General features: G+C 35.9%; 1 protein-coding gene across 2 annotated transcripts in view; it reads right to left on the minus strand.

Moving 5' to 3' along the window:
• Positions 1–13,145: 13,145 nt before the first annotated feature.
• LIPI (lipase I) overlaps positions 13,146–15,250 on the minus strand; it is a 57,882-nt gene continuing 55,777 nt past the window's right edge. For both annotated transcript variants that reach the window (XM_045540459.1, XM_045540460.1), the window contains one exon: positions 13,146–13,641. In XM_045540459.1, the coding sequence (XP_045396415.1) occupies positions 13,554–13,641 (88 nt within the window). In that variant the 3' untranslated portion in view covers positions 13,146–13,553. The remainder of the gene's footprint in view (positions 13,642–15,250) is intronic.

The raw sequence follows: 15,250 nt of genomic DNA on the forward strand, positions 1-15,250 counted from the left end.
GGTGATGCTGCTGATCTGAGGCTGCTCTCTGCATGTCTTAGAGAGCAAGACCAGCCATACACCAGCAGGCCTTGCACTTTACTCTTTACCAACATTTCCAAATAACACTGTGTCTTTAAGACAAGCGGGAGGTTAAAAATTAGAAGCATACAATTCAGTGACATTCATTTACCCTAGGTTCACACATTGGTCTTGCTCTTCCAAATAGGCTTTGCTTGGTTAGAATTTTAGGTCGATCGGAGGTGAATTCGCATGTGTTAATGTGAGAGGTTTGGTTAACTCAACTCGGACATTGACCTACTATCTTGGTGTTTGAAAACTACAACCTAAAGAAACCTATCTTTCTTTCTATTAATAATGAGATAATTCAGCCCTTGTGTTCCATATAGTTTAATATTTTTCATTAGCAGTAATAAAGAGACAACATACATAAGACAAAATATCTGCTTGAATGTCCTGTTTTGTTTTATTATTATTTAGTTGTGTGGATTAAAGTAACTACCTCAAAATTTCAAGAAATGGCTAAGAAGCAATTCATGTTAAAAGGCTGCCCTCTTGTGGCAATATGTTGTATTTTATTGCTAAAAGTGATCTTTATTTTACCATATACCCTCTGCAGTCCAACTCATAGTATGAAAAGGAAATAAAACCTTATATAGTTTGGATTAAAAAATATACCACATTCATATGGCACCTTTGGATAATGAAAAGTTCAATTTAAGTAGATATTCCAGGGAGCTAAAAGTTTAAATTCATCTCATTATTTAACTAGTTTAATGGATATATTTCTAAACATATACATCCCACTTCTCTGCTTTAAAAAAGATAAAGTTAGTTGTAGATTGAGATATTAGGGGCACACTTTATAGAACATAGTAACTTAAGTTGTCATCTATATTACTGGAGCTACAAATGTTGCCCTCAGTTTGAAGAGTCAGTTATGCAATAAACATCTCTAATGGGACAATAACTAGGACATGTCCTCTGGCCTTGAAGAGCTGTTGGTTTAAAACATGGGATAAATGATTTGAGCAAACAATTGCAAAGCAAAATTATAAATGTTATAATACGGGTATGCACATTATACACGGAAGCATGGAAGAGAAAGTACTTAGCTTTGCTTTGGAGAACCAGTGAAATTGACTAGAAGGTTAACATGGGATCCACTATTAAGATGTGAATAATATAAACAAGATTTTATTATGTGCTAACTATTCGATAGATGCTGAGGATATATTAATGAAAATACCTAGTCCCTATGTTTAAGGAAACAAGATGTGCTGCAGAAACCATAGCTGTAAATTTGACTGCAATGTGATAATAGCTATAATCTTCTGTGGATTCTCCCTCCTTCAGATCTCTTGAAATTATTTCCTTTGTTACATTTTTATTTACTCCATAGTACAAATACAGTGACTGTAATGTTTTTGTCAAGTTAACTTTTAAAGACTTTTTTTTTTCTTTCAGTATTTTCCCAGGTCCCTTTGTCCAGTTTCAGGAGCAAAGCTATTCTAAGTTCATTGATTCAAAGGGTTGGGAGGAAAGAGTTTAGTGGAAAAGGAATAATAACTTACAATTCTTTATGGCTTTTGTCTTCTAAAAGCTTGAGCCTTTATGAGAATTTAGAAGGATCATGGAACAAATGGAAAGAAGAAGATATTTGCTCAGTGAGAAAAAATTATATACATGTAAAAGGAGAAAGATTTTCCCCAAACTAGAAAAAAATACATTCCCCACACCATTACAATTCATTTCCCATTGTTAAGAGAAGAAGAAAACAGTTAAGCCTTTTGGTGAGCGGTGAGGACCTAAAAACAGTTTTCTAGAATAGTGGTCCCCAACCTTTTTGGCACCAGGGACTGGATTCATGGAAGACAATTTTTCCACAGACAGCGGGTGGGGGTGGGAGGGGAGGCGGAGCTCAGGCAGTGATGCGGACTGTGGGAAGCAGCTGTGAATACAGATGAAGCTTCCCTTGCTGGCCCAAGGCTCACCTCCTGCTGAGTGGCTCCACAATTTTTCCATGGATGAATGGGGGTGGGGGGGAGGCAGGGCTCAGGGTATGATGTGTCACCTGGTTCCCAACAGGCCATAGACCAGTACTGGGCCACTGCCCAGGGGTTGGAGACCACAGAAGGCAAAAAAATCCCAGAAAAAGTAGCTACAAGGTTGTGCCCAGGCAGAAGGGGGCATGGTTAGGCTCATGAGACGATCTTTGCACTCCAAATATGGTAAAGAAACAGCAGTGAGCTGGTGGGCCTGAACAGGTCGTGCAAAAATGGACAAAGGAGAGGCCATTAGCAGCTTGTGGGGACAGGTGGTCAAACACCAAACATCAAACCAACCATCCAGCCTCCAAGCCCTGGCTCTGTTTAACAAGGCTGTGCTATGCCACTCTATGCCTCCCTAGTGACTGAAGCAGCATTCCCCAGCTCCCGGGAGTGCTGACAGCTGATCCTGCTGAGTAAAGTTCCCTCATCCAAGTTCACAAGCCATTCCCAGGAGCACCCCACATCCATGGAGACAGAAAGACCTGGCCTCCCTGGTCCAATATGAGATAGTTTTGCAGACCCATCAACATCCCCATAGGGTGGACGGGGGCCATGATTCTGAGTGAATTGTGCTCAACTTCTTGTTCAGCCTAATCTGGTCGCCTTCGCTCCACGTATGTTGGAATATCCCATTAAACTTCCTACATGCAAATCTCCACCTCAGTCTGCTCTCCAGCATATCTGATTGGTGACATCTCTATCACTATGGAACAACCCAGGATAAAGCATCTCAGAACTGTATGAGACTAACTTTCCTATAGATGGTAGCTTAAAATAGAAATTAAGATTGAGAAAACATAAAGAAGATTGACATTGCATGTTTATCTGCGCTTATGGATTGAGCTATATCTATGAATCCCAAGAACCCTCATGCAGTACATATTTGCACTTTGCAGAAATTACAGCACCTTGCATTGAAGCCAATGGAGTTTAAAACAGAGTATGAACTTATAGGAAAAGTTGCCTTTGTAGACAGACTAGACTCTGGAGAGGCACTCGTGATTTGGGGAGTAATAGTGGACTGGCTGGGCTATAAGAGGAGAAAACAGTGAATATAGAATATTGGCAAATAAAAAGATTACCACACATATTCAAATTAAGATGATTTTTTTCTAGAATTATTCATCAGAAAAATTATCCTCCTTACATTTGAATCCTCACAAATCTTCCTGTGATGGGTGCTTTTATGATTAGTTTGAATAATAAAGCAATATTTAAGGAAACTCTATTCCCTTAAATATACTTTAATCTATATTAGTTGCTGATATTTATAAAGATCAGCAAAGTCAAGTTACCAAAATAAAAAAAGAAAAAGGAGAAAAATAACTTAGCAAAGACTTAGGGAATTATTCCTATTAGTGTGACATCAAAATTGCAAGTGAAGGATTAAATGTAGCTTTTAGTAATTACTTAAAATGAATAGTTTAACTCCAGTTGGATAGATAAGAAATTGGCAAAAGGTTTGGCTCCAGGACCAGGAAATCAAGATGTACGTCCTTTAGTATTTTTGGATTCTTCATCATATTGAGATAGAAACCCTTAAACAAGTAATAGGAAATTTCCTATGACAACATAATAGATTCAAAAACCTCTATAACGCAGACACTTTAGATATATATGTAGACTATGGCTTAGAAAACCCAGTTAACTCTTTAAAGGTTTAACTAATGAAAAAAAAATTGTATCAAAAATGCAATGAAGGGTTAAATTAAAGAATTTCATGAGATGTGATAATTTCTTAATTAGTATATCATCTTACATATGCAATATGCATGTATAACTAATTATTAAATATAAGTAAACATTTGACTATTTTATTTGCAGCATGATTTACATATCAATTTACATATTCAATTTTGCTCACATGAAAATCTGGATCTACTCAATGAGAACATTTCCGAGATCTTTAATTCCTTTACCCCAGGGATATAAATAAATAAATCGATATAAATAGTATAAGTCAGTGGTTTTTTCCTAGTAATACAGTGAAAATAAAAATAACTTTTTAGACCTCTTATCATTGTCAATGTAAATAACAGAAAGAGGTTCTCTAAAAATAAAAATAAAGATATTTTTAAGGGGTAGGGTATTGCATGTGCATATTCAGAAAGTAAAGGAAGACAAAGGTTTTGTTTTGTTTTGTTTTTCAAAGCCAGTCAAATTTAGCAGTGAGGAAGACAAAGGTTTTTGAAGAAAAAATGAGGAGGATGAGGTAACTGTTTTGTGATAACTATCCTTGGCTGTAAAGATCAACAAGGGTGACGCCAGTCCAAGGTTAGACAAGCAGTTGCTGGGCAGATGTCCTCGGCAGAAGCAATGTTTGTGTAAGGTTACTATGGCCTTGTGCAAGGTTATGGTTTTGCAAAGTCTTTTGTGATTGTTTTTATCAGGCATACAAAGCATGAGAACTCTCTCTTTATGACCTTCCCCAGCTCTATTTATCAGGGTTTTGTTTTTTAACATTACTGACTCTATTTTGATTCTCACAACTTTCACATCATGATCTCCAATTTTTACAAAAAACTAAACAACAAAAAAAGACCCTTATTCTGGAGAAGAAATGGCAAAGACATGAAGAAATTTGGGCCTAGCCCTAGAGAGTATGGATCTAACTCCTTTAGGATATGTTTGATAGGCATGGATTTGTGAACCTCCCCCACTACTGCCTCTTTAAATAGCAGACACCATCCAGATTTTTCACCATGAGGTCAGCTCAACCTGCATGTTCCTGTATCCCTGCGAATGCCAGAAACAAAGTCTATTTTTTTTAATAAAACCCACATAATCGTCAAGTGTATGGTATGCAGGAATCTTGAATTATTTTCTCTGGTGTTTCTCCTCACCCTATTTGTGTTCATTGTTACAGGACTTCCATTAGGTTTTCCCTTCAGTGGAGCTGGAGAGCGGGTTGCAGCAAGTTTTGGAGAAGGGCATGAGAAACTGTGCTACATCAGAGGGCCACATCTTTGCAGTATGTGAACTTTTCTTTTGCTCTTGCCAGGCTGTTGAAGCAAGATCCCAAGGTATTATTATGCTGAATTTCTCCTCCTTCTGTTTTCCTTGCACACCTAACACCTCATTTTATTATTCCCCCTCAGTATGTCCAGGGCCCCAGCTTAGAGTTTGATAATAACCTCTCCAGTAAGGCATATAAGAGAAACACCTTTAAAAACAAAACAAAACGGAAGTATGCTCAAGTCCTGTCTTTACTGGAGAATCTTAAATAGCTCCTGACTGGAATAATGCCTTTTCAGTAATACACAAAACTTTTTTATAATCTGACCTGTCTATATCACATTGGCTCTCTCCTTCCTGTCTTGTAGTCTATGACTGTACCAAGCTACATTGTCTCCATACCTCTCCCTTGAAATGTGCTAATCCTTAAACATCCATCAAGAACCAATTTAATCATCTCTATAATCCACCAAGCCTTCCCTAACCTCCCCCCATTTCAGCTTACCATACTCAGCCTTTTTATCCACACCACCACCATTGGAGTACTCACTATTTCTGCAGTCATCACATATTTTTGCAACATATGTTTATACAGGTAGCTTCCCTAATAGAATATAAATTCCTTGAGTCTAGGAATTCAAACATTTCCCTCTTGGTCTTCCAAATAGCTGTCACTCAGTTGTAGGAGTTGAGAAAGGCTTGTTGAAGAGATTGATTGAAGTGATTAAGTATAGTATGTAATAACCCCACTCTTTTCAAGGAGAGTGTCTGCAAATTTGAGTGTCTGCAAATATTTTAGAACTGCAAAAGCAAGTGTTCTGAGATATACTCTCTAATAAAATGTTTCAAGCATCTGAATTGAGACCATATGATTTATAATCAATTTGTGCCATGACCAGCCCCTAATGACCTCCAAGGACACCCCTGGCCTGACGTTTCCTGCCCTTGGAGCATATCTGCTCTGTAACTCCTGAGGTAGCTGCCACCAGTGACCAATGCCTGCTTCTCACCTCTGCTGTACATGCAGGTAATAATTACCATACACGAAGATAATGATTATAATTATTATATCTCTGCATATTCCATTAATATGTGCCAGACATTTTAATTATTTAACCCTCATAAGATGTTTATGTCTCCATGGGATATGATTAATATTACTATATTTTAGCTGAGGAAACTGAGGCACAGAAGGCTTAAGTGGTCAGATTAAGAGTACACAGTGGCAAATGGCTGAGCCAAGATTTGAATCATGGACAGCTAGCTCTTAAGTTTGGACTTGAAACTATTCTCAGTTATCAAGCCCTGTTGCAGGTGCCATCCTCCAACAGAGTCAGAATCCCAGACATCCCTGTTCAGTGGAAATGTGCTCTGAAGTGCTCAAGACATGGATTCCTGAGGGAGGACCAATTTCCTTTTGCAGCTTATTTCTTAAGGTGAGATTTCAGGGAGGAAATAGTGACTGCAATATAGGCATAGCATGTTTCACCTATAGATTTATTCGTCACAACAGTTTATGCCTAAACTCATGGTTTGTATGTTCATTCCACGGTTATAAATAGATATATTCAATCTGGTAAAATATCTAGAAAAAGTGGGCAGAGCACTTACCAATCTTGACAAAATATTTCAAAACACACCCATTCTCTGAGACGTCAGCTCTTTAAGGCCAGATGCGGAGGCAATCATGAACTAGATTCGTCACCCTTTGCTTAGTAGCCTTGAACAGGGTGTTATGTTGAGTTTAACTTTGGGTGTTCTGAATACCAGAATAGTTGGTACGTCCAGGACTGTTACAGAGTTTCTCTGGCTGATCTCACTCAGCGTTCTGATGTTCTGGAAGTTCTAGCCATGAAAGGATAATATTTCATGAGTGTTTCTGTTGAGATTTTATTCTCAGAAACCGATTCCACTTATCCTGTGTGCATTTGAAAATTTATTATTTGAACTCATTTATTCTAAACAAGAGTGATAAATAAAATTTGCTTCCTATGGACAACCTGGCTTTATGTCTTTTGCCTTTCAGGAGAATTAATTCTTTGAGGAGCTGTGCAAAGGCAGAGGAGAGAAAAGAGAACAGGGAAAAAGTGGGAATTGGGAAGCAAGAAGGAGAGATTTATGATGTCATGAAAGGAACAGAGATTGTTGGATCCTGTAAGTAGCAGAAAATCAAATTCAGCTTCCTAGAGCAGCCAAAAGGAGATAAATAAAACCCCAATGTTAGTAAAATTGTGGAACACCTAACCAAGCAGTCAAGAAAAACCAAAGTTCACCTTTTTTCTCTCTCATTTGTGTCTTTAATATTTAAAAAACATTTTGGACTTACATTTTCTAAATAACTATGTATACTTTCCTTCTAGATATTGAAAATATATTAACATGTTCTAATTTTCCTTACCTGTTTCTCAACCATTGGCATTCTTTCTTGATACCACCTGAAATTCTAAAACATTAAAGTTAGATAGATCCATATTTCAATGGCGAAAACATTCACTGCTAGAACCTTTTTATACTAGTGATTTCCATGTTCCAAAATCTTTTGGTTTCTATCTTAAATGCTGAGATTGTCTTCCTATTTACCTCACATAAACAAATTTGGCCTACATATTTTATTCCAACATAACAATATTTCAATTTTCCTTCCCTCTTCAAATATAATTGTTTTTAGTTCTCTTTGGATTTTAGTGTGGCAGAGAATTTATTGCCACAATTTCATTTTTTTTCTACTTATAGTGTTATTTTATTTATCCTTAACATAAAATATTTACCAAGCGTATATATAATTGTTTCAGTTTCATTAATTTCACTAAGCTACTTAATATTTCTTGTCAATATGCTCTATATTTAAGTATTTTAAAATTATATATTAAATTTATCTTTTCTATTCTACTTTCTGAATGTCTTCAAGAATATGAATTATCATTAATTTGGACTTTTAGTCTTTGTCTTTCCTACTTATATTGTCACCACATTTTATCATGTAATATTTTCCTTTAGAAGCATGTCTCAAATATTTGAACATATCACTTATGATACAGTTAATGGTACTTTTACTGCTAATTTAAACTCTGCTAATGATTTTTAATTACCTTAACATATTTTCTTCAGATCCTTTTTCATCTCAGCCACTCTCCATTTTTATATTAGTACATTAGGTTTCCTTCTTATTTTATAATAATTCTTTCTTTGCCCTCTGTATGTTCTTGTTTTTGAGAACTCAGTACAGATGCTCCCTCAAACATCAATGGCTTCTTTTAATAAATATGTCATATGTACAATTTCATCTACTTGACCCAGAAATCCTTCTCCTTCTATATGTCAGTTATAATATCCTCCCTGTTTTTTTAATAATACCTTCATAGAAGTATAAATTTGTTTTTGTTTTCATATTTACTGATTATCCAGTGTAGCTGTTGCCAACTGTCCAGCAATGTGGCTTGTTCTTGGTCACCTTCAGTGTCTCTAACTCTCAAGCTCATGAGGATACAGCCAAAGAGATCAGCAGAGTTGGCCCAGATGCGATGATTCACACAACTGATTGACAAAATCATGAGCTGAATAAAAGTGGTTGCTGTTTTAAGACACTGAGATGGTTTGTTATTAAGCAAAAGTTAAGCAATATACTTTCTGAAATACAAAAAGTAGAGATGGATGGTGGCAAGAATAACTGTGATGCTTCTACAAGGATGTATTCTGGAATGTGTAAATTAGGCATATCTGCATAGGCGATCATTCATTCATTCAGCAGATATGCATTGAATGTCTATTATAAGTCTGACATTTTTATTGGAGACATAGCCATGACCAAAACATACCGAGCTCTTGAATTCATTGAGCTTAGGTTTTAGTGGATAAAGTAGAGAATATTGTAACAGAAATATAATTTCAGAGAATGATAAGGCAGTGAGAAAAATAAAGTGGTGAATAGAAACACTGACATAGAGGGATTAGGATGGTCAAGGGAAAAGCTCTCTGACAAGGTAATATTGGGGCAGAGACCTGAATTTGAGGATAGAATCACTCATGCAAAGATCTAAAGAATAACATTTAAAGCAGAGGGTATAGCAAGTATAAGGACCTGAGGTAACAAAGTGTGTTGGAAAGATAGAAAGAAGGTCAATGGAGCTGGAAGAGTAACATTTTGTTCTTCTAAATTGCCTGCAACCACTGGTCTCTGCCCACTCTTCCCCCACTAAGCTAAAAATAACTCACTGCTTCACTTGTTTAATTTTACATTTATCATTCAACAAATATTTACGGAGCCCCTGAAATAGGCCAGGCATTCATCTAGCCCCTGAAGATATCAAGATGTATAATACAAAATTTCCTACTCTCAGGGAGTTCACATTCTAGTGATGGATATAGACAAGTAAGCAAAGAGCTATAATACCCCATGCTATTAATATAACACAGACAGGAAATAACATTTCTAGTAAACAGAGGAGGAGGCAAAGGCAAAAGTATGCATGTGCTTGAGACAGATAACAAGTTAACCATGAAAAAGGGCAACAAAGGGCTCAAGTGCCAGAAAGCTATGAGGGCAAATCTGAGCTAAGAACTGGAAGGTGCTAATGAGGACCCAACAAGGAAACCTGGAAGAGTATTACGAGGATCCTAGTGAATGTGGGTGAATGATCTGTTGCTTTGAATCTTCAAGCACTTTCTGCAATATCATGTTCCATTTAAAGCACTTTAATCATGACTGCTAGCCCGCATGCAAACACGTTTTCCCATGTCCCTGTGAGATAAAATTCTACCTCTAGCCAAGAGCCAAGCCTTCCAGAAACTTACGCCATGATACAGAAATCCAAATTCAATTCATCAACACCATCTGCATAACCAGCTGTTCACCTCCCAGATTTTTTCTTTTTTCAAGTACGGCATGTTCACAGGGCAAAAAAATTTATGAATGAAAATGTTATCTGTGCTTTGAAGTCCTGCATTTTATAAATCCAAAACTATCCTCTAATGTTCTCTGACAATGTTGTTTATGCCACCTGGAGAAACAGGTTGTATGTGTCTTAAGGCAGGACTTGGATCTTTGGTAATTTTTAGCAGTGTCTTTAGCCTAAGGATCTAATAGCACATGCCAGGAAATCAGCATGTGTGTTTGTCAATTTGTCAAGATGGTCACATTCAGCAAGCTCCATGTCACCTACAGGCATTCCCCAGCCACAGCACAGTGTCTCAGAACCTCCTGTTGTCCCATGCTTATTTTTCAGAGGATTTGATTTCCTGTTCATTCATCCATCTATTCATTCATTCACAAACTTTACATAATGCCTATTATTTACTCAATAGATAACAATCAAAATGCAACAAAACATGTCTTTCCAGTATTGTTAATTGCCCAAAGGATTTCTTTCTCTATTCCTTTCACTGAGGATGATAAAAGTGCATAACATAGGTCATTTGAAAGAATAAATGAAATATGGCAAGTAAAGGACTTAAAACCCACACTGGCACATAGTAAATACTCATTATGTGATTGCTATTATTACTGTAATAATGTATAAAAGCAGGATTAATGCACAAGACATATGTTATGACCCACAATATATGAATATAAATAATTGTAAGCACATGTGCATAATTGTGCCTCATCTATATTAGCAACACATACACACGTTTAAACAATTATCCAATAAATTAGAGCAGTATTACAGCCTATCTGGATAATGTAACTTATTTTTTAAATATAGTTTATTTTTTAAAAATCCAGTTGGCTTTGATTGTATTCACTTGCCATTTCAGTCTATCATTGTGGGTAACAAAGGTATGATTTGTTGCTTTGTTGGTGATTTATTTTTAATATAAACTTATAATTCAGTGGAAAACCAAAATGGCACATCAGTAACACAGATAATGGTATTTAATTAGATAAATAATTTATTAGGTTAAAAATTAACCTGAAAATAATCAAACTATGTTGTTGAGGAGACTTTGAAAGGCAATGTTCAGTCAGATTCTGTGACCTATGCCAAGCAGACACCCTGAAGAATAAAGAATTTAAATACCTCGTCCCTCTGCCTCCTTGTGTCTCTGATCCAGAACATTGTGTCTTCAAGGCAGGCTGGTGTAACAGATTTTGGTCATAATGGCTGCTTGTTCTTTTTTCTGCCCCAGATAATTGCTATAGAATACCTGTACCTCATTATAGTACTCCCAAAAGTACATTTTTTCCCTCCTATTTTTGGTCTATGGTTTCCACAAATTTGGGAAAGTCAAACACAATTAAAAATATTGGTTGAAGACTATGAATTTGAGGGTCAGAGGAATTTACTGTTTTCACCTTCATCAACACAAGGTCCAGAGGCTTTCTTTTCATGTTAACCTTTACCTGGAAAAATGTGGAAGGCATTAGGATACTGGAGAAGATATTGCAATATGGAAAGCTGTGAGCAGTTTACAAGTTTACATCTTCAACTTATCTTGGCAGGCTGTTATCACCTATGACAAGGAGGGTTCACTATGAGGGTAATGGGGTCTAATATACTAGGAGGCAAGTTGGCTGTAGCTTTCTCTGTTATCCAGAGGCCCTAAGCAATCAGGAAGACTGGAACAAGATTTCTGCTCTTGGTAATATATCTACAGTGCGTTTTATTTAAGTGTCATTGTCACAAACTGATATTCAAAAACTTCTGGGGATATATGGCAAATTGATGGAGGCATTAGAAAATCAAAATTGCTTTAGTGTTTGTGTTTTTGTTTAAGAATGTGGGAAGATTGTGAGCAGATGCCTAAGTGGCAGAGAAACGAGAGGCAGTATTTCTGTGAGATGGGAGATGGGGGCCTGTGGAGGCAAGGACAGCAGTGGAAACTGAAGAAGCTGTTTTCTTGAAGGGCTGTCAGACAGTACTGGTGCAAGTTGTACTGTTTAAGTCTCTAGGGATTAAGTGAAGGGTCTTCTTGCTTATGCCTAGAACACACATCTAATACCTCAAGTATCTTTACTTCTTCGCAGGTGAAAACCAACAATGGCCCCAAGTCACCTTTAAGTGAACTGTTAGGCAAAGTACTTCATTATAGTGTTAATGAGTAATGGCAGGTGTTATGGATGGGCTGAACTGTGTCCTCCCAAAGATTCATAATTTGAAACTCTAATCCCTAGTACCTCAGAGTGTGACTGTATTTAAAAATAGGGCCTTTTGATAAGTGATTAAATTAAGATGAGGCTATTAGGGCCCTAATCAAATCTGACTGGTGTCCTTAAAGAAGAGGGCATTAACATACAAAAAGACATTAGGGGTTTGCACGCACAGAGGAAAGACCATGCGAGATCATAGCAATAAGGTGGCCTTGTAGAAACCAAACCTGCTGATATCTTGATCTTGGACTTGCCTCCAGAATTGTGAGAAAATAAATTTCTATTGCTTAAGTCACCTAGCCTGTGGTATTTTGTTGTGGCAGCTCAAGCAAACTAATACATCAGGCACAAGAGAACAGAGATTGTGGTTGTAATTGACAGAGATTGGTTTAGAAACATGTAAAATCTTGGGGCCATTCAGACAAATGAGAGAGATCAGCCCAAGAAATTCCTGGGCTGAACAAGTAAATTGGAAATTGATAAAGACATTTAGATTATTATTTTAAATGTGATCATTTGTAAATCCACATACTAACAACTAAAACATACTGAACTTTGGAGATGAACTTAGCATAGGGATTAAGAACATGGACCCAGACGTTTTAGGTTTGAATCTGGTTCTGTGCTTGATCCTGGGTAAGTTAGTTAGCCTCTTTGTCTCTCAGGTCTTCATCAGTGGAGATAACAAGACTAACTGCATAGGGTTTTTATAAGGATTAAGTGAATTAATATGTATAAAGCATTTAAATAGTTCCAGGAATGCAGTGACATACATAAGTGTTAACTGTCACTATTCAAAGTACCTTATTAAATCAATTTTCACAAAAACTCCTTAGGCAACTGAGACATGGTAAGGTAAACTAACTTAATATCACACCATTAGTAAGTAATGGAGCTAGTATTTGACCTATAGGTTATTTATTGTACTCCATAGAAACAAAGGCTATATTTTCAAAGCATTATCAAAAAAATGCCAAGTAGATCATTAAACAGAAGCTGTCTTTAGGTTTACCAGGTTCACATGAATACAATTTACTTCTTCAAATGACAAATTTACAAACAAAAAAATGTGTTCATTTATTTTATTACTACAGTTTGACAGTTTTATATGATACCGTTTAAGACAGTGTGTTGAAGCCACTCACTAAACTTCCCTATTTTTCTAAAGACATATTTATTTATGAATAATAAGTAACTAAGGTAAATGGTCAATGATAAATATTTGATTGATGAAGCAGATAAGGTAAACAGGAATAAACAACTTTTAAAATATATTCAGAACGCTTTACTCTATGCATTTTTTAATTTTCTATATTTTTTATTCTTTAAAATTTATTGAAGAAATAGAAATATCTGAATCTTAGACTGAACAATGCCTTCCAAAAGAAAGACTGATTGCATTGTTCCCATTTACAAGTTCGTTAATTCACAAACAAGTACATTTGATGAAAGAAGGCATTTTATGTTTTCTTTGGTGTACATGTGTCTAGATTAAGAAATACTTCCTCTTTTTCTTTAAGTGCAACATTATACCTGCAAAGTGGTGGTCTGTGAAAGAGAAAAAGAGAGAGAACAAAAAAATAACTATTAGTAAAACAACAAAGTTTATTTCCTTCTCACATAAACATTAGAATAGTCTGAGCTTATAACTAGCTAGTTCTCCAAATGCAGAGAGTGGGAACAAATCTATAGGATAATTTCCACTCTATTTCATTTGGCTGTGTATGGATGATATGCTTATGAGACAGAAAAAAAATATCTACGTTTCAGCTTTTTCTCTCCTTGCTGCTTCACTGGGATATTAATACTTACATTGTATGGAAAAACGTAGTTAGGTACTGAAATAGCTGAAACCTGAACTCAGTTCAGGGGCCAGGCGGTTCCTTCCATCATGATCACCAGCATGAAAGAGTTGGGGTGAATTGCATAGACAAATTTTGCCAAGGTTATTTAATCAATCCTCTTTTGCCACATCTATATATCTAATATTCTCTTTTTTTTTTTTTGCCAGAAATATAAGGGCCTTTAAATTTTATTTTACTTATTCACTTATTTTAAATTGACAAATAAAATTATATATATTTATTGGGTAAAACATGATGTGTTGAAGTGTATATATACTTCAAAGCATATAATACATTGTAGAATGGTTAAATTTGGCTAATTAAAATACTGATTACCTCACATAGTTATTTTTGTGGTGAGAACATTTAACGTCCACTCTCTTAGCATTTTTCAAGAATAAAATATATTGTCATTAACTGTAGTCACCATGCTGTATAATAGATCTCTTAAACTTATTCCTCCTATCTCACTGAAATTTTGTACCCTTTGACCAACATCACCCAAACACCTCCTCCCAGCCTCTGGTAACTAACATTCTACTCTCTGCTTCTATGCGATTAACTTTATTAGATTCCACATATAAGCGAGATCATGGAATATTTGTCTTTCTGTGCCTGGCTTATTATACTTAACATAATGTTCTCCAGGTTCATTCCTGTTGTTGCAAATAAAAGATTTCCTTCTTTATCATGACTTAATAGTATTTTATTGTGTATATATATCACATTTTTCTTATCCATTCATCTGCTTATAAACACTTAGGCAGATTTTTATATCTTCATTATAATTAATGCTGCAAAAAAACATGGAAGTGCAGATATCTCTTCAACATACTGATTTAATTTCTTTTAGATATATACCCAGTAGTGTGATTGCTGTATCATATGGTAGTTCTATTTTTAATTTTTTGAGGAACTTCCATATTGTTTTCCAGTTCTAGTTTACATTCCTACCAATAGTGCTTAAGGGTTCTTTTTTTTTTTTTTTTGCCACAACCTTGCCAACATTTGTTATTTTTTTGTCCTTTTGAGAATAGCCATTCTAACAATGAGGTGATATCTCACTGTGGTTTTCAGGTGCATTTCCTTCATGATTAGTGATGTTGGACATTTTTTTTTAGACCTGTTGGCCATTTGTATGTCTTCTTTTGAGAAATGTCTATTCATATCCTTTTCCCATTGTTTTTATTTCAGCTTATTATGGGGGTACAAAAGTTTAGGTTATGTATATTGCCCATGCCCCCCCATCCCCCCGAGTCAGAGCTTCAAGCATGTCCATTCTCATATATTGCTGGTAGGAATGCAAAATGTAC

The sequence above is a fragment of the Lemur catta genome, chromosome 1, assembly GCF_020740605.2.
Source record: "Lemur catta isolate mLemCat1 chromosome 1, mLemCat1.pri, whole genome shotgun sequence".
NCBI classification, from domain to species: domain Eukaryota; kingdom Metazoa; phylum Chordata; class Mammalia; order Primates; family Lemuridae; genus Lemur; species Lemur catta.